Source organism: Nannospalax galili, unplaced genomic scaffold (assembly GCF_000622305.1).
Source record: "Nannospalax galili isolate Female #2095 unplaced genomic scaffold, S.galili_v1.0 scaffold304, whole genome shotgun sequence".
NCBI classification, from domain to species: domain Eukaryota; kingdom Metazoa; phylum Chordata; class Mammalia; order Rodentia; family Spalacidae; genus Nannospalax; species Nannospalax galili.
Genome location: NW_008352325.1, coordinates 3,231,104 through 3,253,275, shown reverse-complemented (window position 1 = coordinate 3,253,275; position 22,172 = coordinate 3,231,104). Strand labels below are relative to the sequence as shown.

The 22,172-nt window shown below is 42.2% G+C and overlaps 1 protein-coding gene across 1 annotated transcript in view; it reads left to right on the top strand.

The window, feature by feature from the left end:
• Positions 1-22,172, top strand: part of Abca13 (ATP binding cassette subfamily A member 13) — a 449,044-nt gene that overhangs the window by 138,012 nt on the left and 288,860 nt on the right. Inside the window, exons 24-27 of the mRNA XM_017802262.2 lie at positions 6,411-6,605; positions 8,109-8,273; positions 9,146-9,323; positions 11,783-11,922. Of these exons, the coding sequence (XP_017657751.1) occupies positions 6,411-6,605; positions 8,109-8,273; positions 9,146-9,323; positions 11,783-11,922 (678 nt within the window). The remainder of the gene's footprint in view (positions 1-6,410; positions 6,606-8,108; positions 8,274-9,145; positions 9,324-11,782; positions 11,923-22,172) is intronic.

Genomic DNA, 22,172 nt, shown 5'->3' with positions numbered 1-22,172 from the left:
ATTTTCTTTTCAAAATTTTTTATTTTATATATTATTTTTATTTTATGTATATGAGTGTATTGCGTGCATGCATGTAGATAGGCCTGTGTCATTCAATGCTCATGGAGTTCAGAAGAAGGCACAGATGGTGGTTAGCTGTCATGTGGATACTGGGACTCGAACTCAGGTCCTCTGCAAGAGCAGCCAGTGTACTCTTAACCACTGAGCCATCTCTCCAGCCCAGATTTAAGATTTTTTTTTTTTTGTGGCTAAGTGACCCATTTCCTCTACCTCCTTGTCTTCCAGACCTTATATTCTCACTTCTACTTGAACCAGTCTATTGGTGAAGCTTTTCTCTGAGTTTTGTTTAACTCTGTTTCAGTTTGACCCTCCTTCAGAGATTCTATATTTTTATTATACTCCAATTTCATATCGTTTTACTTATTTCATTCAGCTCTTTGTGTGTGTGTTTTCTCAGTCTTCTTTTGCTCTGTCTTTTTTGAGTTCCTTTAACATATTTATAGTTGCTATTTTGAAATAACTGTCTTGTGCATCAGTTAAGTTACTTTTCTCAGGAAACATTACAATGGAGTGCTAATACCTGGAGGAGACACACTGTCCTGGTTATTCATGATGTTGGCATTTTTGCAATGGGACCTGGGCATCTGGAGTTATGTTGGCGGTGTTTCTTGACACAGTGTTGGCATCATTGTTTGCTCTTACCCCAACTTGCTAGGTTGTGGTCTAGCTGAGTGGGGCTTGGTCTTACGTCTTGAGACCAGTCTGTTTTGATGTGTGAATGGGGTGTCAGAAGTGTTTTAGTTCGGCTAGGGATAGGTGCAACTGCTGAGCTTAGGAACAAACCTTTGGTGGGATTAGAAGATTCTTGGCATTGTTCTTCTGAAGACTGTGGATGTCTCACCTGGTTCTACAAGTGGTAGTTGGGTGGCAGGGACTGGGGTCACAGTATGAATGGGCAGTGTCCAAGGGGGCAGGGTAAAGGACACCATACCATCCTTAGGTAGAAGGTTGGGGTCCTTATTTGGGATTGGGGTGCAGGACACCATGCAGTCCCTGAGTCTCTAGGTAGGTGGGGTGGTGGGCTGGCACTAGGGTTTCCTATCTGGGGTCATGGTCACAGGATGACATGTGGTCCTCAAAGACATACTGAGTCTAGTGGTCCTTATCTGTGATTATGGATCAGATCCCACTGGTCCCAGAGATGTAGATCACAGAGGATATGGTAGTTGCTAAGCTAGATTGGGGAGGACTGGGTCTGGGGGTCCCTACCTGAAGTTCCAGGTCAGACTCCACGTGATCCTGGAGCCCCGCGGAGGGTGGGGTGTCTGCTAAGCTAGATGGCTGCCTGACTGGGTCTCTATTATATTTATTTCAGTGCATGAATTGAATTGAGCTTCTACATGGTTACTTAAGTGTCATAAGACTCAAAATCATCCCCAAACAAAGCCAGTTAATATATACCATGGGTCCTTTTGTGGATAGTAACTGTACACGTACTGGGTGGTACAGATGTGCCTCATGAAAGCAGATGAATGGTGACAGGCTGTGTCTTCTCTAGCCTGACTGAGAGGTGTTGGCTAAGGCAGAGGCATAAAAGGACATTTAACCTACCGAGGGGCCATTGTAACAAGCCAAGACGTAAGTGACACATGGCATTGGGAGACTGTTTACCAGGGAAGAAGGGAGCAGGTGTTGTCTGCAGCCAATGTCATCTGGGTCCCCAGCAGGTGCTTTTCTGAGACAGCCTTTTAGCCCCTCCCAGGGGCAGGGTGCTGCCATCCTCTGCAGAAAGCCCCAAATGGCTCATGCATGAACACTTCAATTGACAATCATTTGGGTCCTGACACACATTTAATTTTTATGCCAATTCTGGCATTAAAAGCTAATCTAAATTAAGAGAGAAATAGATGAGAGCTAGGGATTCAAAATTCAAATGATAGTATGGCAAAGTTACTTAGAACAAGAAACACAGCATCTATTTTAAGTAACAGTATAAGTTTCAGCTTATTAAACTGCACACATTCATGAAGATGGGATGAGGGAGGAGGGGAGTGGAGCAGAGAGTTGTGGTAAAGTTTCTTTAGTTCAGCTTGTCCGATTTGGCGTGAGCACTGAAGTGTGGATCATCTGCTGGGAATCCAGAGCGGTCTGTGTACTATTTGATCAGCAAGCAAACATTGCTTTGAGAGAAGTGTTACAGATCAACACATTTCTGAGGTCTTTCAACTTAAGATCTTGTGATCCATTTTACGTGTGGGCACGGCTATTTGCTCATTGCTGTCTGCTTAAGCAAGCAGCCACCAGGTGTCACCCATGTTCTATGCTGAGAGGGGCTGTGCGGAACCATAGCTGGGTGATGAAGTGACAGTTGCCGCACAGATGGTTTCACCTTACACTTGCGAGCTAGGGCGAGCTGAGGAGAGCTGGGTCTCTTTCTCTGTCTCTGGCAATGTAAGCCAGTGTGGTTGCTTAAATAGATCGATCCTTAGGTAACTGAGAGGGGCCTAAAAAAAGTTGTATTCCTGCTGTTCAAATACATGAGACTCTTTGCTTTAATGTCTAAATATGGCCATGTCACCATATATATGTACACAGTATAGGGGAGGAATTCACATTAGCTTAGCAGGTAACATGTCAGACTCTGTTTCTAGCTTGACAGTTGGAGGCAGTTCCTTGTGTGTGGCCCCATGTCCTTGTGTTTATCCCTGGGCTTCTCTCCCACAGTCTCATTTTCCATTACAAATTTGTCATATTAGACTCTTAGTCCAAGCTGCCGGTGACATACAGGAACCATGCAGTGGTGCTAGGTCCTCTACAGTTTCAGAAATCTTTGCTTGTCCTCCTTTCCCTCATTCACTTAAGATCTTCCTATCTTCACAAGGTGTGGTGGCACATGCCTTTAATCCCAGTACTCGGGAGGCAGAGGCAGATGGATCTCTTTGAGTGCTAGGCCAGCCTGGTCTACATAGTGAGTTCCAGGCCAGATGGGGCTGTAGAGAGACTCTGTCTCAAAAAATGCCAAATAAATAAATAAAATAAATACATAAATAAAAATTAAAAAATTACAAAATAAAGATTTTCCTATCTTCCTGTGCATCAAGCATGTTTCCAGAAGCCAGGGCTGAAAGCCACTGGTATAAGTGAGCCAACCTTCTATGAGGATAGCTCAGTGAATAAGTGAAGACACTGGAAAGTTCTATGACATACACATAACACAATGATGGGCTGAGCAGGAGACATTACAGATCAGAGGAGTGGGGGTAATTACGGGTCACAGCACTCTGGACATTGAAATGAGCTAACGGATGCTAGGACAGGCTGATAGGTTGATATCAGGCCTCTTTCCTTTCCTTGCCATGGGTGTGGGTAAGAAGCTCCTTTCTTACAGAGTTTTCTTCAGGAACACCGGCACCTCACACTGCAGAATCCTGAGACTCACCTACTGGATCCTGAAGCCCGTCTAGTCTAACTTCCTGTACTGGCCTTGAATCCTCTCTACCTTCTCCCGGGTAACACGTTTGCGTTTCATGCTGGACCCCTATATGGCTGCCTGCTCCAGTAAACAGGGAACCCACTGAAGCTGCCTCAGAGACCACCTGCCAGTGTACAGCTCTGGGTTGGGAATGTGAGGAGGCATGTGGAGGTTAACCACCAGCTTCTTAACCATTCTATTCACTCTTTCCAATGTGAGGTGGTTCTGTTTATGAATATGCAAGTGTGGAATACAATCTCTCTCTGTCTACCCCCTTTTCTTAAATATAAATGCCTTTTTAAATTAATGAGCCAATCTAATTCTTAATCTCATTTTTCTTGAAGTGCTGTGTTTATTTAAGTTGCATTTTTTTATGATTATTGCAGACAGTCCCCATCCCCTGCTGCTCAGACCCTTATGTTTCCAATCCTCCACACCAACCTTTGGAGGCATTGGGTCTTACCATTACTATTGTGAAGGAAAAGATACAGGGGTTTGTACCTGGATATCCCATAACTCCTGGGTGGGTGATACAGTGAGAGTGCAGGTTGGATCCATCTAAACTTTGGCTTCACCACTGACTTCTCACCTGGGGCTCAGCCCTAGACAGATCTTGTAGCTCCCTGTGGCTCTCTCAGTCTCCTCTCTTGTATTTGGCTCTTTATCATGTCAGTAGATCTGGGCTCGGCTGAAGCCCATGCAGAGATACTCACTAAAGTGCATAGGATCTATTTTCTCCGTCTGACCTGATTTTGCTTTCTTGGCTTTCAAATCTCAGTTTGGCAGAGGCGCTGTTCCCACAATCCCACTGTGTCTGCTTTGCTGTCACTGTTTTCTTGTTGGTCACAAGGAGACTGAGCACAGACTCCACCACCCCCACCTCAATCTCAAATTTTATCTGTACTTCTTAGAGTAAAATTACTATCTGGGTAACATTGTGCTCTAGACCTGCATCCCACAGGTGTTCAAGCTCTTGTTAACAATGTGAGTAGGTCTTGTGGGGATTGCCCCCATTTTAAATCAAATGGCTGAGTCTCTGAGCTAAGAGGCATCTGGCCTGGGTCCTTGGTCATCTCCTAGCATTTTAAATCAAATATGGACATGTAGGGAGAGTGTCAGAAACTTAGGGTCTGCATCTTTGACACTCTGTGGTATCAGTCCCAGCCTGCTGCGATCTGAATAAGAATCACATGTTTGTAACCAAGCAAACCAGCGTCTCCCTGGCCTTTTCTTCCTCACCTGCTGCACTTGTTTCAAATAAGAACAGACCTAACATGATTGACAGATGAATAGTAAAAATGGGAAAACCACAGAAAAAGAGTGTGAGCCAAACTATCCTAGTAGCTTGTTGCTCTTGTAAGGCTTCCAGTGGAGTTTTCTTCATTTGGTGAAAGAGGTGGCGTAAACTCAAGGTGATTACTTTTGCACCAGAACAAGTTGTGGGAAAGAACCCTAAATCCTAAGAGTTGGCCTTGGCACCATTGAGCAACACATTGGGCAGTGATAAGGGCGGAGACTTCTCTGGGGCCAGTTTGAGTTCCTTCCGACCAAGAGCTGGGAGCAGTTCTTCTGGAGTGGAGGGCTTGTGTTTGAATGAGCCCCACTTCCTAGGGAAGATCTACCCTGGAGTCTGCTTTACAGAACTGAGCAAACACGTGCTTGAGAGCCAGGGCAGTGCCCTTCACCCCCTGTGGGATCCTCAGGGATGTTCCCGAGGACATCCAGAGCACATCTGGAAACAGAAGCCTCAGGAAGCTGGTCTGCTTCATGTACTTCCCTATGCATAGAAGCCTCCAGGTTAATTCGTGTGAAAGGAAAGAAAGTATCCCCATCAAGATTCTTTTTAGATGATATTAAGCAATCAAATTTCATGTCAGGCAGGTCAAACATGCAATAGGAAATCCAGTTGTTTGTGCTTTGCTTTGCAGTTTTGTTACAAGGTCCGTAAGTGAAAGGTGAGTCCCAGTAGGGAGGCACCTGGGTTCTTGGGTGTACTAAGGAAAGACAATGAAGTGGGTACAGATACAGTCTGTCTTCAGGGCCTCCTTCTGAGGTAATGTGCTTTTGTTTTAAGGAGACTGTGAAAAGCTTGGAAATCCTACTTTCAAACCAGAAGTGAGAATGGCAAAAATATTAATTTCACACTGTAAACAGTGAAGAGAGGGGAACTGATAAACAGAAAGCAAAGAGTAGCGAGATTTAGCATCAACAGACAAGACCTGATGCTACATACAAGGGCAACATTAGGAGCGCCAAGCAGAGCAGGTCAGTGCTTCACAGTGAGTCCTGCAGAGAGGGAATAATGGGTTTTACAACAGTGATCCCACTGGAGTCCTCAAACCCAGGAGAGCTGCACAGAGAATGACTTGCAATTTCAGAAACATTTCCATTCAGAATGTTGAAAACAAAACAGAGGATTGAGCTCTGCTATGGTCTAGAGCTGAGGTGTCCCCAGAGGCCCTTGTAGTAAATGCTTGCTCCCTGGCTTGTGGGGCTACTTGAGGCACTGGGACCTTTAGGAAGGTTTTTAGTTGTAGGAAGTTAGCTTATGGGAAATATGCCCTTAAAAGGGATTCTGGGACCTTTGCCCTTCCTTTCTTCCTATTTGCTTCCTGGCTGCTGTGCAGTGAGCATGAGCAGCTTGTCGCGACACAAGCATGCTGCCATGATGTTCTGCTTTGCCACAAGCTCAAATGCCACAGGCTGGTAGACTAGGGAATGAATCTCTGAAGCCATGAGCCCAAATAAATTTTCCTCCTTATGGTTGTTTGCTTGGGGCATTTTGTCATGATAGAAAGCTAAAAAAGGCTCTATGTTTTTGTGAGTCTCCAGCATGTTGAGTTTACAGGCGATTTTTCCTTGAGAAAGTGGAGTCTGAGGGGCTGAAGTGTGTGCTGTGCTGGGCTTATTTACTTCTGATCCATGTGCTTTGAAACAGGTTATCTCCAGTATCCTCACAATAGCTGTGTCTGGGAAGTGTGACAAAGAAATTATTCATCTCTTGCTGACATTTCCTGAGGGAGACGAATCCTGGTTTGCTGTGAAGGAGCTCTGCAGCCTACCCAGGTCTCAAGTGTACTCTTTGCTTGTGGTGATAAGTCGGAACTTGAACCTGAGGACCTTTCTCTACAAAGTAAGGACAGCGGCCTTCTGGGGCTTTTGGAGTTCTGCAGCTGAACCTCTCCTTGGCTGTGCTCATGAGTACATAGTGGCTATGTATAGTATATACATAGCTTTCCATATACTTTAAATCATCTTTAGATTACCCATAGCACCCAAGAAATAATAATAGCTATGTGAATAGTTGTTATAGTACGTGTTAAAGGGAATACTGACAAGAAAAATGTCTGTGCATGTTCAGTATAGAGGCATTAAAAATATTTTCAGTTTCCAGGTTGGTTGAATCTGTGGATGGCCCGTGGCCAGCTATACTGGCCTGGAGGGTTGCCCATTGGCTGACTCTGGGAATGGAGTCTCAATTAAATCTTGTCAAAATAAAAGGGGAGTCTAAAAGACCTTGTAAGCACATTTGTAGAGTCAGGCTTATTAAGGCTCTGAACATGGCAGGTAGCAGTCTGTATGATGAGTGAGCAGGGGCCGTCAGCAAGAAACATTCCCAATCTGTGTAGCCAGATTTCCCTCTTTGCTGAGAGACAACTTTCTGGAGTATCTGAGGTAACAGAGTGCATCTTGAAATATGGAGCTGTGATCGTGTGATCTCCAGGGATCTTGTGATCTCTGGGCTCCAAGGGTAGCTGTAGAGCTAGAAGGACCTGGGTGAGCAAAAATAAGAAGCAGTGAGCACTGGACTCCTTGTCTCACTCTGGAGAACTGAAAATTCAGCATACAGAAGACGTGCTGAGAGAAGAGCCCCTCTGACTTTTCCTACCTGTGGAAAGCACTGCTGTCTGTTAATTTATCTGCTCAGCCAACAAGGACTCATTATGTAGCTAATATTGCCAGATGCTGTTCCACCTTCATTACTGACATAAATGATCAGGTCAGAAAATAACCCTGGCTACCTGGAATTTACATTTTAGAATTGGGAATATGAAAATAAAGAATAAGATGTGTCCTGTGTCAGGTGGTCCTAGTACAAGCATGCTTTTAAAGATCTTGATTAAATCCTAGCCCTGAACCTTTCTCACTGCGAGACTCCAGGAAACCGCTCATTGTCCTGGGCTGCTGATTTTTCATCTACTCCACCAACACTCTGTGCACAGCCTCAAGGTGTGGAGAGCATCGTGATGAAGCATGCATGCAAAGAACATGCGGGGCAGCTGGCAAATGCATATTGCTTCACATAAAAGCACTGTGTTATTTTGAGCTTCTCAGATTTTCACTGTAGTCACTTAAAAGATACAAAGAAATGTTTTGAAAATGTTTTGAATTCTAACCAGAGATCACATTTGTTCCTGGCTTATACTTTAACAATGCTGCTACAATTTAATGTGTTTCCCCCAAAATCATAGTTATATCTGCTCCAAAACAGAGGATTCTTATAGAGTACAACAGATATGTCTCTGAAGTTCAAGAGAGAATAAAAATCAAATGACCAAGTTTTCGCTGCTCAAGAGATGCTTGGTAAAAATAGTATTGATTATTTCATGTTCTTTTCTTTTTCTTGTCCTCTAAGACTCTGATACCCTCTGAAGCAAATGACTTGCTCGACTCCCTGTTGGATGTGATTTCCAGCCTCAGCTCCCTACTAGCTAGAGCTCAGCATGTCTTCGAATACCTTCCTGAATTTCTTCACACATTTAAAATCACTGCCTTGCTAGATATGCCGGACTTCCAACAGGTGTGTTTGATGTCTGCACAATGGGGAAATGTTTGAGTTTATTCTCTTTACGTTTGTTACCTTTTCCTTTGTTTTCTTTCAAGATCTACAATCTGCATAGGACCACAGCATATAGGAATAGGACTTCTTTAAGCACTCTGGATACAACAGCATGACAGAGTGAGGCTTCATCTTCAAACCCTGGCGAAGGGGCTATTGGTCCCCATTCCACCAATGAAGGGGCTGAGCTAGTTTATGTTTTATCTATGAAGTAAAAAAATCTTTGAAGTCAATTATTAGCACAGATGAGATTTCAAGGGCCTGTTTAACTTAATTCAGAGAGCAAATTGCCTTCAAGAACCTTAGAACATTTATTTACATATAAATAATTGGCTTACAAATTACAGATCATTTTCTACTAATGCAAACACAGACACAAATTAGGTTAGTGGCTTGATATTAGCTTTTTCTCAAAGTCCTTTTCCCTGGGATGGAACTAACCAGGAATGAATAAGGAGTTGGAGGTATAGGAGGGGCCAGACAACAGTATGCTAGGAACTTTTGCAGACAATATGTCCATGTGTTCATTATTTGATGATTAATTTGGGTAGTTGTCAAGAATCAGTGCTAACTTAGCAGTGTGAACACATGTAAGGACTTAATTTATTTGAGTTATTGATATTTGATGGATAAATAATTTATTACTGGACAGATAAGAATTTGTGTGTGTATCATTTTTCTGCTACGTACATTTGCTAGAAAAATCATCATAGTGAATAAATATCTGTGGGTAAATATCCTGTGTATTCAAAGAGGGAGCCATGCTTCTGAAATTTGTGAGAAAACTGTTTTAAGTCACAGTGTAATTCTAAGTTGCTTTTCTTTACGCTCAGGTTTCACAAGTTGGCCAAGCCAGAAGTACAACTTTTGATTCTTTGCAGTCAGTGATGAAGCTGCTTTGTAAGGATCAGACGTCCTTCCTTAGCAACTCTAACATGTTTGTTAATTTACCCAGAGTAGATGAACTCTTGAAAGATGACAAAGAAAAATTCAACATTCCTGAAGATTCAAGTAAGACAAGAGCAACCTGTATTTATAGGTTGATTTGTATAGAGCAATTACACCTGCTTTATACTAAATGTCCTGCCTGGGCAGAACTCTGGTGGTACAAGCTGGCACAGTCTTTTCTTCTTCACCTTTAGCAGTCACTGAGTGCTGGCATAGCAGGGCTTATGAACATATGGTTAATCCTCAAGGATCTGAGTCTAAACCACTGACACATCTAAGACTCCTGCTCCCTTGACACCCTGAGCTAAGCAGGTTTGAGGGGTTTTTGGAGAAGATTATAAGCACCCTTTTGGCCTTTGAAAAATGTGTTATATTGTCTCAGCAGCAGTAGGCCAGTATATTCCACACCTGACAGATAATTTGTATGATACTGGGGTAATTTGGTAGTAAAGACATATTATTAAGGTTACTTAAATATAATAAGTTTTGTTTCTTCTTTAATACTCATTTCTTTATATGTTTTTCATTTGGAAATCTCTCATTAGGGGCACCAGTGGATGGATGATCACTAAGAAGATGCAACCTCCATGCTAACTGGGCTCCTGAGACACTCCTGATCTAGAACCCACTCCATTATGGTCCTACTGCATGGAGTAGGTCAGGACCAGAGAGCAGAACTTATGGTCAAGGGTAAAGAGAGCCCATCCCAAGGTGGAGCAAATATTTTTATTTTGCTTTGTTTCCCCAGGCTGGTCTCAAACTTGAAATGTTCTTACCTTGTTCCTTCAGCCGATGATCACGTGTGCAGCACCATGTCCAGGTGTGTGTGTGTGTGTGTGACCGTCCGTCTATCCATCCATCCATCCATCCATCCATCCATCCATCCATCCATCCATCTCACGTGTCGCCTGAGTTCTCTTAGAGTCCCTTGCTCCTGGCGCTATTAGACAAACCATACAACACATCTTTATCTGGATTTTGCATAGTTTATACCTTTCTGGGGGGAGAGGAGGGACTTACAAAGAAAGGAACATCTGGCACCCAGCTCTGCATGGCTCTGCCCTCCGTTTCGGATTGCTTTTGCCCACGGTCTGCCTCATCTCTCATCCCTGCCTGCCCACTCACCCCACAGAATTCCGTGAGGGGCCCGGGCGTTCAAGGCAGGCTGGCTCGCCTGCTTCTGTTCCCTGCTTCCCCTAATGGCACCAATTCCTCCCCCTTTCTTTCCAGTCTCTAGCAATGCTAGGCTCCACCCTTTTTCCCAGGGTGCCCTGCACTTGCCTATGTCTATTCAGAGGAAGTCCAGGAGGAATAAATAATTTTCAGGCTACATCATGCAGCCATCTAGCTATCCTGTCAGTTGGTTAGCATGGAGGACCATTCTGGTCCTTTTCTGATTTATTTTCAAATGGTTGTCACAGAAATCCTTAGACAACATCACTAGCCTCATTTTCCAGATGACATACTAGAAGCCCAGATAACATGAAAAGATTTTCCTGTGTCCGTTAGGCTTTAAAGTCACAGATGTCGTGATTCTTTGTTCAAGTTTCTTGTTTTGTATACACAATGATTGCACCTTTCTTAAGACAAGAATTGCTACTATCTATGTTAAGCTTATAATTTAAAGAGAAAGCTGTTAAATATAGAAAACCTCTATAATCAATGCTTTAAAATTGGTATGTAGCTGAATGCTTAATTTATATTTTAGGGACAGTTTTTATCAATTTTATTGTATTTGAAATAAAAGGATTTCTGTTTAAGAGAATTTGGGAAGATGAAATAAACACAATAATTATAACAGAACTCATCATACAAATATGAATTATGACATCTGAACATTTCCATTCAAGTGCTCTCTTTTTGGATAAATGAACTAATTTTGCTTATGTATTCATTATTATTTATAAATATTATAATTCTTGATTATCAGCCATTACAATAATGAATGACCTATTGATTTATACAATGTAAGTAGACTCCTTATTGAAATTAACAAGCCTTATAATAAGAGCCACCATGAAGAATTAAGTTTGAGTCAAAATAGTATGATTTAATATACTAAAAATAGCAATTGTAATCATTTTCATAGGTTATCAAAGGGAGCCCAGAAGCAACTTACTAAGGTTTCATAAGGAAAAAATAATTTTATTCTGAGTATTATGATTGTTAAGAATTATCCTGATTAAAACCACATTTAAAGAAAAAACTAAACTCCAATTTCATTTTTATGTGCCTGTCCCATCACTCTTTCAGATACTTTAGCCTGGAAGGTGGGGCCTTGGTTTCCTTTTTTTTCAAGTCATTGACAAGAATCCTGAAGTTTCTTAGGGGACAAGGACTACTGAAGATAGGGGCGTGAAAAAGATTCCAGCTTACCCTGTTTTAGTATTGTGTCACGAAGCCTCTCCAAGTTATTCATTGAAGACTAAGGCACTGTGGATGTGTGATTTAGTTCTGCTGCTTCTGGACATTTACATCACCCTAGATCCCTAATCCTTACCCCTCTCTTCTAATTGTGACAGCACCATTTTGTTTGAAGCTTTATCAGGAAATTCTACAGTCTCCAAATGGTGCATTGGTGTGGTCCTTCCTAAAACCTATATTACATGGAAAAATACTGTATACACCAAACTCTCCAGAAATTAATGAGGTCATTCAAAAGGTAAGTTAAAATTAATGAGAATCTCATAGAACACACAACACATCAAAAAGAAATCCTTAGAAACATATAATGTAGTTATTATATTCATTGGATTGCATAACATTTTCTTTGGTTGATTCCAGTTTATTCTGTCCTGAGTTTTATCCAGTTACATTCTCTGTTAAATGTGGATTTGCTGAGTCCTCTGCTTAGGGGACATTGGGGAGGCAGGGAAGGTTACTTAGAATCACTAACGTAGTGAACTCACAGAATTTGAATACCAAAAATCGAGGACAATTAGAAAGAGGACAGTTTCAGGTCAGGTAAAGGGGAATAGTTCCAGGAAAACATTGGGAACAAATCTAATTGGTTTTGTTTGATGCACCTGATACTTAAGAAAGAGTTCATAGACTCACGTGCAGACTGACTTACTAATAACATTTTGGTGAGTGATGTTTTAATGAATTAACTGTGAGGCTTTAAAATATTTTATTCACTAATTTTTATTTTGTATGTATGAGTGTATTACCTGCATATATGTGAGTTCATTTGTGTTGTACAATGCCTGCGGAGGTCGAAAGAGGGTATTGAATCCCCTGGAACTGGAGTTACAGATGGTTGCTGGCCACCATGTAGGTGCTGAAAATCGAACTTAGGTCCTCTGTAAGAGCAGTCAGTGCTCTTAACCCCTGAGCCATCTTTCCAGCCCCTCAACTGTGAGGTTTTATGTGACCCTGTGGAGAAGAAGGTGGGGTGGAAGGGCCAAAGAATTCCCTAGGAAGGTCCACATTGCTCAGTTTTGTTTCTTTTCCTTCTATATATTATTTAGCTTCTTAAACCTCTTTTCTAGAGAATCTGCTATAGATATATGCAATTTCGTTAAGCAGTTGTGTTCTCCTGGGAACTTTTCTTACCTGGTTTCCTTTTAAATGATTGGGTTGTATATTCCCAGAAGTCTTTTCTTGTCTTGTGCTGGCTTCTGAGCCTGTAGGTACATCGAAGGGAACACATTTCCAAGGACATGGGGACTATTTGATGTTGTATTCAAATACAGGAGAAGAGATGCCTGCTGTACTAATGATAAACTTTTGAGTTTCAAATAGTATTAGTATCTTTAAAGTGATAAGCGATTAGGTGATCTGTGAGCCATTTTTGGTCCAATTCCCTTTGGCCAGTTCTGGGTTTCCTACTCTCTTGATTGCTGTGGAAGGTCAGAGCAAGTCTCCTGGGCCCTTTCCAGCTGCCACTTAGCCCAGCGGTGGCACCGACCTCAGCCTGCTCTCAATGGTATTTATAGACTTTTCTTTAAAATTTGAAAATGTCCTTTAGAAGGGATGTTTGCCAAAAATCTAGTGCTCATGATGGAATAGTAGCTAACTAGATATTCAGTGGCCTTCGGCAGCCATTCCATCTAAAGCTCTGCCCTAAACGGTCATTCCAGAACCACACTTGGAAGCGAAGTTCAGGCTGGTACTAGAGCCAAAGCCAACTTTAGGTGATCCCTTTGGTGCACTAACCTTAGTAAGGTCTCTCATAGTTCAATAGCTTCCTAGAACATGGCTTTATATCACAGTTTTATTCAAAAAGAGGCCATGGATTTTTATAATGCTATACATTAATGTGATTATTAACATATATTTATGCTCTATGATACACTGTGCTGTATTTTTCAATGATAATTTCCTCTTCGGAAGTGAGGAAGAGAAGGTACACAGTTGAAGGAAGAGTGTAGAAACAGGGTGGTATGAAATGTGATCAGGGATGCAGAGGCCTGGACTGGGGAAGGGCTTGTCTCCAGGGCTCCTAGACACAGGTTTGGGGAGAGGATATTTTTTTATTTTTATTTTTATTTTTTATTTTTTTGTGTGTGTGTCATGTATTTTGAGATAAGGAGACTTTTAGAAGCACTAAGAAAGATGTCACTGGTTCTCAGTTCGCCACTTACTGGGTTTTAGGGGCTGTAGTTAAAAGCGTAAACCTGCTCCACATATTCAGTGTGGCTGGAGACCATACACTGTCTCAGTTTTGCACTCATAAAGCTGACTTAATGGCATTGTCCCTGGGATGAATTCTTCTTCCAGCCAACCATGCCCATTTAGTTTTATAAAAATTGTCTCTGGCCTTTGGAAACATGGCCAGATGTCTCACACAGCAGGAGACACTTGCTGATTGGTCACTTGGGTTATGATGAACAATGGTATCTATACTGCTGGAGTGACCACTGCTGAAGGTGACAGCCATTCTCACATCATAGTGTTCCAGCCAGTGATGGATCATGTAATTGATGATGGCCTCATAAGTTTATAGTGTTACTGAAAAACCACTGTCACCTCATGCTGATGTAGCTGACATCAAGTCATCAAGCAACACATCAGTCCTGTGTTTGTGATGATGCTGGTGCATTGCATAAAATAGAGCACAGAGAACTGTGTGCAATGCACCATAGTTGGTGGTGACAGTTGTTGTACTGGTTTATGCATTTAGTATACCACAAGTTTATCATTATTTTACTGTCTTCCTTCCCCTTTTAAAAAGGTAGTACATAACACAGCAGGCTTTATCACACCTGCAGCAGCCTCACACTCCTTGTTTTAACTGCGACTCTTGGTTAACCTGTATCATTTAAATTTGCATCAGTGCACTCTAAGCTGTTTGCATAACATTAAGTGGTTTGAAGATGAAAACTCTGAGTGGATCCCTGGTCATTAGTGGTGACAGTTGTTGTACTGGTTTATGCATTTAGTATACCACAAGTTTATCATTATTTTACTGTCTTCCTTCCCCTTTTAAAAAGGTAGTACATAACACAGCAGGCTTTATCACACCTGCAGCAGCCTCACACTCCTTGTTTTAACTGCGACTCTTGGTTAACCTGTATCATTTAAATTTGCATCAGTGCACTCTAAGCTGTTTGCATAACATTAAGTGGTTTGAAGATGAAAACTCTGAGTGGATCCCTGGTCATTATGCAGTGCATAATGTGTGTGTGTGTGTGTGTGTGTGTGTGTGTGTGTGTGCCCAGTCTTAGCTTCTTCATTATTTCTTATTAGGAACACACATATGATACCATTTTACAGGAATATTATTTATAAATGCTGCAGATTTCCTATGGTTCAAACAGTGAATCTGAGGACAGCACCACGAAGTCTACTGTTCTGTAGGAAACATGTGTCAGTTGGGAAGCTGGGGCTCTGGCCCTCCTTTGCCTACCTCTGTGTGATCTCCAGCTTACTGCTTCTTTCAGGACTCTTTCCCTCCATTGGAAAATGAGCCCTGGATTCTCACCACGTGTGTCATTCAAATCCTGTGACCTAGCCAGGGCAGGGCATAGTCCTATTCATCTGCGTGTCTTGCAGTGCCAGCATGATTCAAAGTGGGAAAGCAGGAGCTTGTGCAGAATTGTTGGACTGCATTGAAATAAGAAGATTTTTGTTTCAAGGCCAGCTGGAAGAGGAGATGCAGTTCAGACTACTTTCTTAATTAAAATGTTTCCCCAGAATTGAGTAACTATTTCTCTTCCCTTTGGTCACTGGCGATCTCCTATGCCAGAGAACCAAGAATGTTCTTTTCTTTCTGACAGTCATTTACTCTGGGGTTATCGAAGCAGATACTAAAGCTGCCTCTTTATGTGGGGTCTGCTGTTCTGTGCTTGAGCAGATTTCTGCAGACTGAGGACAGCTTGAAGCTGGGAGCAAGGAAGTTGGTGGGTGATGGCCAATCTCCAGCTTTCCCTCAGTCCAGATACTTTCTGTGTTACGGTTTATGCTGGGGACATTAGCCAAAGTGTGAGGACCAGGGAGAACCCCGACCTCTGACCCACATGCTGACTGCAATATATATATATACACACACACACATATATGTATATATTGCAAAGCCTTATAGAGGGACACCAAAGTATTAGTATGCCTGCCTCAACTTCCCTAGAGTCCCAGGGCTAAGCCCTGTGGCTTCCTATTTCTATAACTTTTAAAAGTATTGGACTGACTTTAAAATTTTATTTTTTAGTAAGTTTAACATAGTAAATTTTGCTACCCTTTCTTTTAGGTTCATTTCATAATATCTTTATTTTTACTGTTTTCCTGAGGACAGTGTCCATTTAGTTTTCAGACAGTGTATTAGGCAGGGAACAAGAAGAAAAAGGGAGCAGGTTGTGCTTAACAGAAATGATTTTTTTATTACTATAGAAAGTATAGGAGTAAGAGGGAATTGGTCAGTAACACAGAACACTGAAGAAAACAGGGCTTGGAGACACTGGAGAAGTGCCTATCCTTATGGTCAGAACAGAACACCCAGGGAAGGACTAAGACTGGAAAAGGCCTCTCCTGTCTGACTTAAGTTCTAAACTGCATTGGCAGGAAAGAGCTGCAGGCTGGGGACTGTTAACACATGTAGAGCAGTGTATACAGAGACTCACAAGACCCCCTCCCCAGGCAGGTTGAGGCTGTCTCTAGGGAGCCCTGGAGAGGGAATGGAATTCAAAACGATCTGTTCTCTGTGTGTACCTTGTCAGTGATCTGAGAGTGAGTTATCAGAGGCTCAGCCTGGAGCAAGGTTTCAGATGGATGAGAATGTATGACATAGAGTAATTTACTGAAACTCAAGAGTGTTGTCCAGGATAAAAGTGATGACATTTTAATGAAGAGACTTGTTGGATACAAGCCCCTGTGAAACATCACGTCTTGATGGAAGTGGTATCTGTAGGCTTATAGATGTGCTTGTTCTGTAAGACTAAGTAACATATAAGCTCTGAGATAGGCCTGGATGTTGCTCTTTTCTAGACTTTGGTTGTCTGTGGCTTTCCAACATTTTAGCATCAGATCCAATTCCATGTTAATGTTAATGACCATAAAATGGAGTACATGAAACCAACCAACTAACCAAATAACCTACCAATCTACCAACAAACTAACCAGCCAACCAATGTGAGAGGTGGGAGTTTCTGCTCTGTCTACTCTACAAATAAGTCAGATCCATCAGGTAGTCAGTTTGCCCAATGCTTTGCCACTGGTCAGTTGGTTGAACCGAGACTCAAAGTCATGACCTTAAACACGTCAAGCCACCTCTTTTCTCTAGGAAGGTCAAGATAAGGCTCAGTTTTGGACTTCTAATTTTGTTCCCACCCATCCACCCTCCTAGACTTATCCAAACTCCTAGACTCATCCATCTACCCACCCATCCATCTGTCTGTCTGTCCATCTGTCCATCTGCCCATTTATACATGCATCTCTCTTTGTGTTCTAGCTTTCCTGTGGATTATTTGAACCTTTCGTAGGAGTCTCAGTCCTGAAAAATTGATTTTAGGATCCTCATCTTGTAAAAGGATTTATTTGTTGTGCTTATGGATATATCTCTTTGTACAATGTTCTCAGTGAGGCTCTGTGAGTTATAATACATACATGCATGCCAGTGTGTAGCAGTGTTGACGTTTTACCACTGAGTCCAGTGTGGGATCCTAACTTCTGCTTAAGGCATCTCACCTTCCTATATTTAAACACAAGGTGCTCTCTGTGTTTATGACCGCATGGATTTGGGGCATGTTGCTAATTTCTCTAGCCTTTTGGGCATCGCAGCTGTTTATCCTCATGAACACATGCTGACTCCAAGCTCCCTGCCACCCTGCTCCATGAGACAGGGTCAGACACATAGTGCCAGCCTGGGAAAAGACTGGCATTCGGTTTCAAGTACAGTTGCTATGGAGTAAATATGTTTTCATCATTGTTAAGTTAAAAAGTTATGTCTAGCTATCAAAATGATTATAAAACTTATGAGAAATAGGATCATCTGTTCCCTTTACCTGCCTGCCCTTGTGTTTATTTCCTTCCTTCCTTCACAGTTTTCTATGATACTTTCCCAGCTTTCCTTTTTGTTTGAGGAATTTCATTTCATTTTTCAGTTTTCCTTGATCTGAGAGTGTCTTCACTTTTCCTTGACACTAAGCATAAAATTTATAGTTTATATTTATTTTCTTATATATGAAAAATGTCAGGTCACTTCCTTCTGGCTCATGGCTTCAGACAGCTGACCCATTGCCCTTAAAATTGATGCCGTCTGTAGGGAGCAGGCCATAATTCTGGCTGCTGTGCGGATTTTTCTATCTTTAACTTTGAGAAAATTTTTGTCTTGCTTTGTTTTGATGCAAGGTCTGGCCATGGAACCCAGGCTACCTTAAGCTCAAAATTCTCTAGCCTCTGCTTCCTGACAGAAGTTTGATACGGCTCAATACAGATTTCTCTGTTCATCTGATGTGGAATTTGTTTAGCTTATTGAATATACAGCTGTTTACGCTTTATAAATTTCAGAAAGCTTTTTGGCCACTATTTCTTGATACTCTTAGTCCCTTTCTGCTTACCTTCTCCTTCTGAGACTCTTGTGATATATATATCTCACTAGTGTCAGGTGATTGATTTTCTCATTCAAATTGTGCTTCCTCTGGGTTCTTCACAAGATGGGCATTTTTTAGTCACACCCTAGGCAGCTTGGCTCTGATAGCAGGACTCTCTATGCATTATACAAAAGCTTTACGTTTATGCAGGCAGTTGCCCTGACTTGTGGCCTGTGGTTCCAATGACTGTTTAACTTGCAGTTTTTGTGATACTTTGCTCATCTGCTTGGTTGGTCTGGTGCTGTTGGAGATCCTCTGATCTCTGATGCTGCTTCTTGGAGGGTTAGGAGGGGTTTCTCTAAATCCATTGTCTGGTCCCCCATGTGAGAGACCCAAGCTTTGGACAATAGGAGCAGAGGACTTAGTGGAAACAGCCCTGGTCATGTCAAGGCCTTCTGGCTACAGGGACAGATGGTGTTTCCAGATGACGCCACTGGTGGTATCATAACCTCTATGCTGGCTCCAGGCTGCTCAACCTCGAGGCACAGGGCTGACTACGGCAGGAACTCCCTTATTGGTCCACACCAGGACCCCATCTCACCTCCGCTAGTGGTGGAAAAGCCATTTCTTGGCTACTTGTTTTCAGTCAGTGTCCCAACTGATCTCCTGTGTTGTGGTGTGGGGCAAGCTTACTGTTGTCATTGGGACCCCTACAGGGGGGAATGAACCCAGCTGAGCTACTTTCTGTTCCTGGGAAATGCGGGTCAACTTGTGTTGAGTGGAGGTAATGAGACACTTTCTGTTCAGTTGCTCCTGGTGCCCTAGAGTGACTGACCACTTTACCTTCCTCTCCTTCTTGCAGCATTCTCTCCAAGGCCTTTTGCAAATTGTTTCTAAGGTGTAGAGAGTCATTGAGAAGGTGAGATCAGGGAGAAAACCCTTGTCTGAAAGCCCTTTTTTAGGACTTCTGATATGGTCTATAATTGCTGTCTTGCCTTCCAATGAGGGTCCACTCTGTTGTCTGCTCCCTACCTTAGACCTGGATCCAGCCACATCTCCAATAAATTCTGGTTTCTTTGTGTGTGTGTGTGGTGTGCGTGTTCAGGTATGCATGCATGTGTGTGCATGTGTGTGTTCATGTATGCATGTATGTGTGTGTGTTCAGGTATGCATGCATGTGTGTGCATGTGTGTGTATATGTGTTCAGGTATGCATGAATGTGTGTGTGTGTTCAGGTATGCATGCATGTGTGTGTGTGTTCAGGTATGCATGCGTGTGTGTGTGTGTGTTCAGGTATGCATGCATGTGTGTGTGTGTGTGTTCAGGTATGCATGCATGTGTGTGTGTGTGTGTGTGTGTTCAGGTATGCATGCATGTGTGTGAGTGTGTGGAAACCAGAGTTCAGTGTCAGCTGTCTTCCTTATTTTCCAATTATTTTTTTAAACTTAAAAAATTATTTATTATTTTTATTTTATGTGTGTGTACTGCCTGCATGTAGGTAAGTGCACCCGCGTCGTGCAATGCCCGCCGAGGTCAGAAGAAGCTGTTGGATCCCCTGGAACTGGAGTTATGGACAGTTGTTAGCTGCCATGTGGGTGCTAGGATTTGAACCTGGGTCTTCTGCAAGAACAACCAGTGTTCTTAACTGCAGAGCCATCTCTCCAGCCCCTCCAGTTATTTTTTTAATATTTTATTTAAATTTATTCTTTAAGAATTTCATTCATGCATGCAATGTATAACTGTCATACCATCCTCCATTTCTTTATTTTAATATTTTATTAAATCTTTGAGACTTTTGTATAATGCATTTTAATCATATTTACCCCCACTCCTCCTCTATCTCTTCCCAGAACGTCTTCCCTCTTATACCCCTCCCTTTGTGTTCTCTTTAAAAAAAAAATCACATCAATGTCCTCTTCATTATCTTGTCTTCTATGTTCCATGAGCCTTAGGTGTAGAGGCTGCATTGTAGATGTGTCACTTAGGCCTGGGCAACTCATAAACAATGTCTGTGTGTGACCAGTTGTAGTACTTGGTTATAGTCTTGACTGGTGCAAAATGAGCTTCTTTGATGAGTCGTGACTAGGATATTTGTCTGTAAATATAAGGATACATACTCAGTTCTCAATAATGAAGCTTCCTCATGCAGCAGAGGGCCGGGAACACAAAAAGTCACAAATAGCCAAAGTATTGAGTCTGCTGAATGATGGTCCTTGGACAGAACCCCTTTATTAAACTTCACCCACTCATGGCTCAGGGACCATTGCGGAAGAAGGGGCAGGAAAGATTGTAAAAGCCATGGAGGAGGTGCATGACCATATGGAAACAGAGTCCTACAAGCTCCTGGGAACCTGCTCATATAAGTCTATGGCAATAGTATCAGCATACATAAGTCCCATGTTAACTCAGGCAGAAAATAACCCAGCATAGAACTGGAAAAATGAACAGCAGACCTCAATCTTATCTGAAGGAATGCTGACAACTGATTGCTGCTAGATGAAGAAGAGCTGATCTTCCTAAAGTAAGGGACTTTAGATAGGCTGACTAGGCTTAGTGGACAGACTTGCACTGGGGAATGGCTGGGGACACTGACAACACAGTGGGCCTTAACAGGGATGACCTAGCATATGGGTTCCAGTGGGGGGATATTGGAGGGTGCCACTGAGGATGGGGGTATAAAGATGATTGTTTGAGCTGTTCTGTATGAAATACACAAAAAATTCAATTAAAAAAACAAACAAACAAACAAAAAACCAAGAAGAACATCATGACCAATTTGTCCTGCCCGTATACACCTGGGTATATGGACCATTTATTGGAACATGGTCAGTCTACCAGGGGCCATATACCTAAAAATAACTGGCTCTCCCTCTCCAAGCAGTTAATAATTGCCAGTTGCATCTCAGTTAGGGGTGAGACATTGTGACCACCTCTCCACTCCTTGATGGACATGATGTCACAGTCACTGTGAATTCATATGTGCATCTGCCCTGTTGTGTTCAGAAAACACTGTTTCATTTTAGGCATCCACCACCTCTGGGTTTTACAATCTTTCCACTCCCTCCCCTCTTCTGTGATGATCCCTGAGCCTTTGGAGGAGGGTCCACCCTCCATTTGTCCCCTCCAACTTCCTCATCCCCCAACATGTCCCCTTACCAACTTCATCTCTGGTTTTTCAAATCCTACTTTGTCTAAATAGAATTGCCTATACATGCATGGATATGGGGCCATCCACTGGAGGCATGGGTGGCTACAAACCCAAAGAAAAATCACTACCCCTCCTCTAGCTACCATCAGCTGCTAAAAGCTCCTCAGCTAGAGGTGGGGTCTCATGAACACTCCCCCATCCATGCTGAAATTGTGACTGGCTTGATTCTGTGCAGGTCTTGTGCAGATAATCACATAGCTATGAGTTTATGTGCATAGGAGCTGTGTCATGCCCAGTAGACAGCACTTTATAACACTCTTTCCCATCATCCAGTTCTTGTGGACTTAGTACCCGCTCTTCTGTGATGTTCCCTGAGCCTTGTGTGTTGGAGTGTTGATATAAATGTTCCTTTTAGGGCTGAGCACTTATAGACACTTGTTATCAGCACGTTTGCAGTGTTCAAGCCTCTGTATTAACTACCACCCACTGCAAAAAGTAGCTTCTCTGACCAAGGTTCTGTTATCCTTAGATCTTCTGTTTTATTATTTTCTTTAAGCATTTTTTTTTCAAAAGAAAAATTTATTTAGTATACCCTAAGAGACAGTGGACTGGGCAGTATCAAAAATGCTACATGCTTAGTTTATTTATTTGTATTTTGGTGAATCAAATGCATGATTAAATTTACTTTCTAATTTAATAAGTTTTTAGTTTTTAAAAATATTTTATTTTTTATTTTATGTGTATGTATATATTGCCTGCATGTATGTAAGTGCACCCGTGTTGTGCAATGCCCGCAGA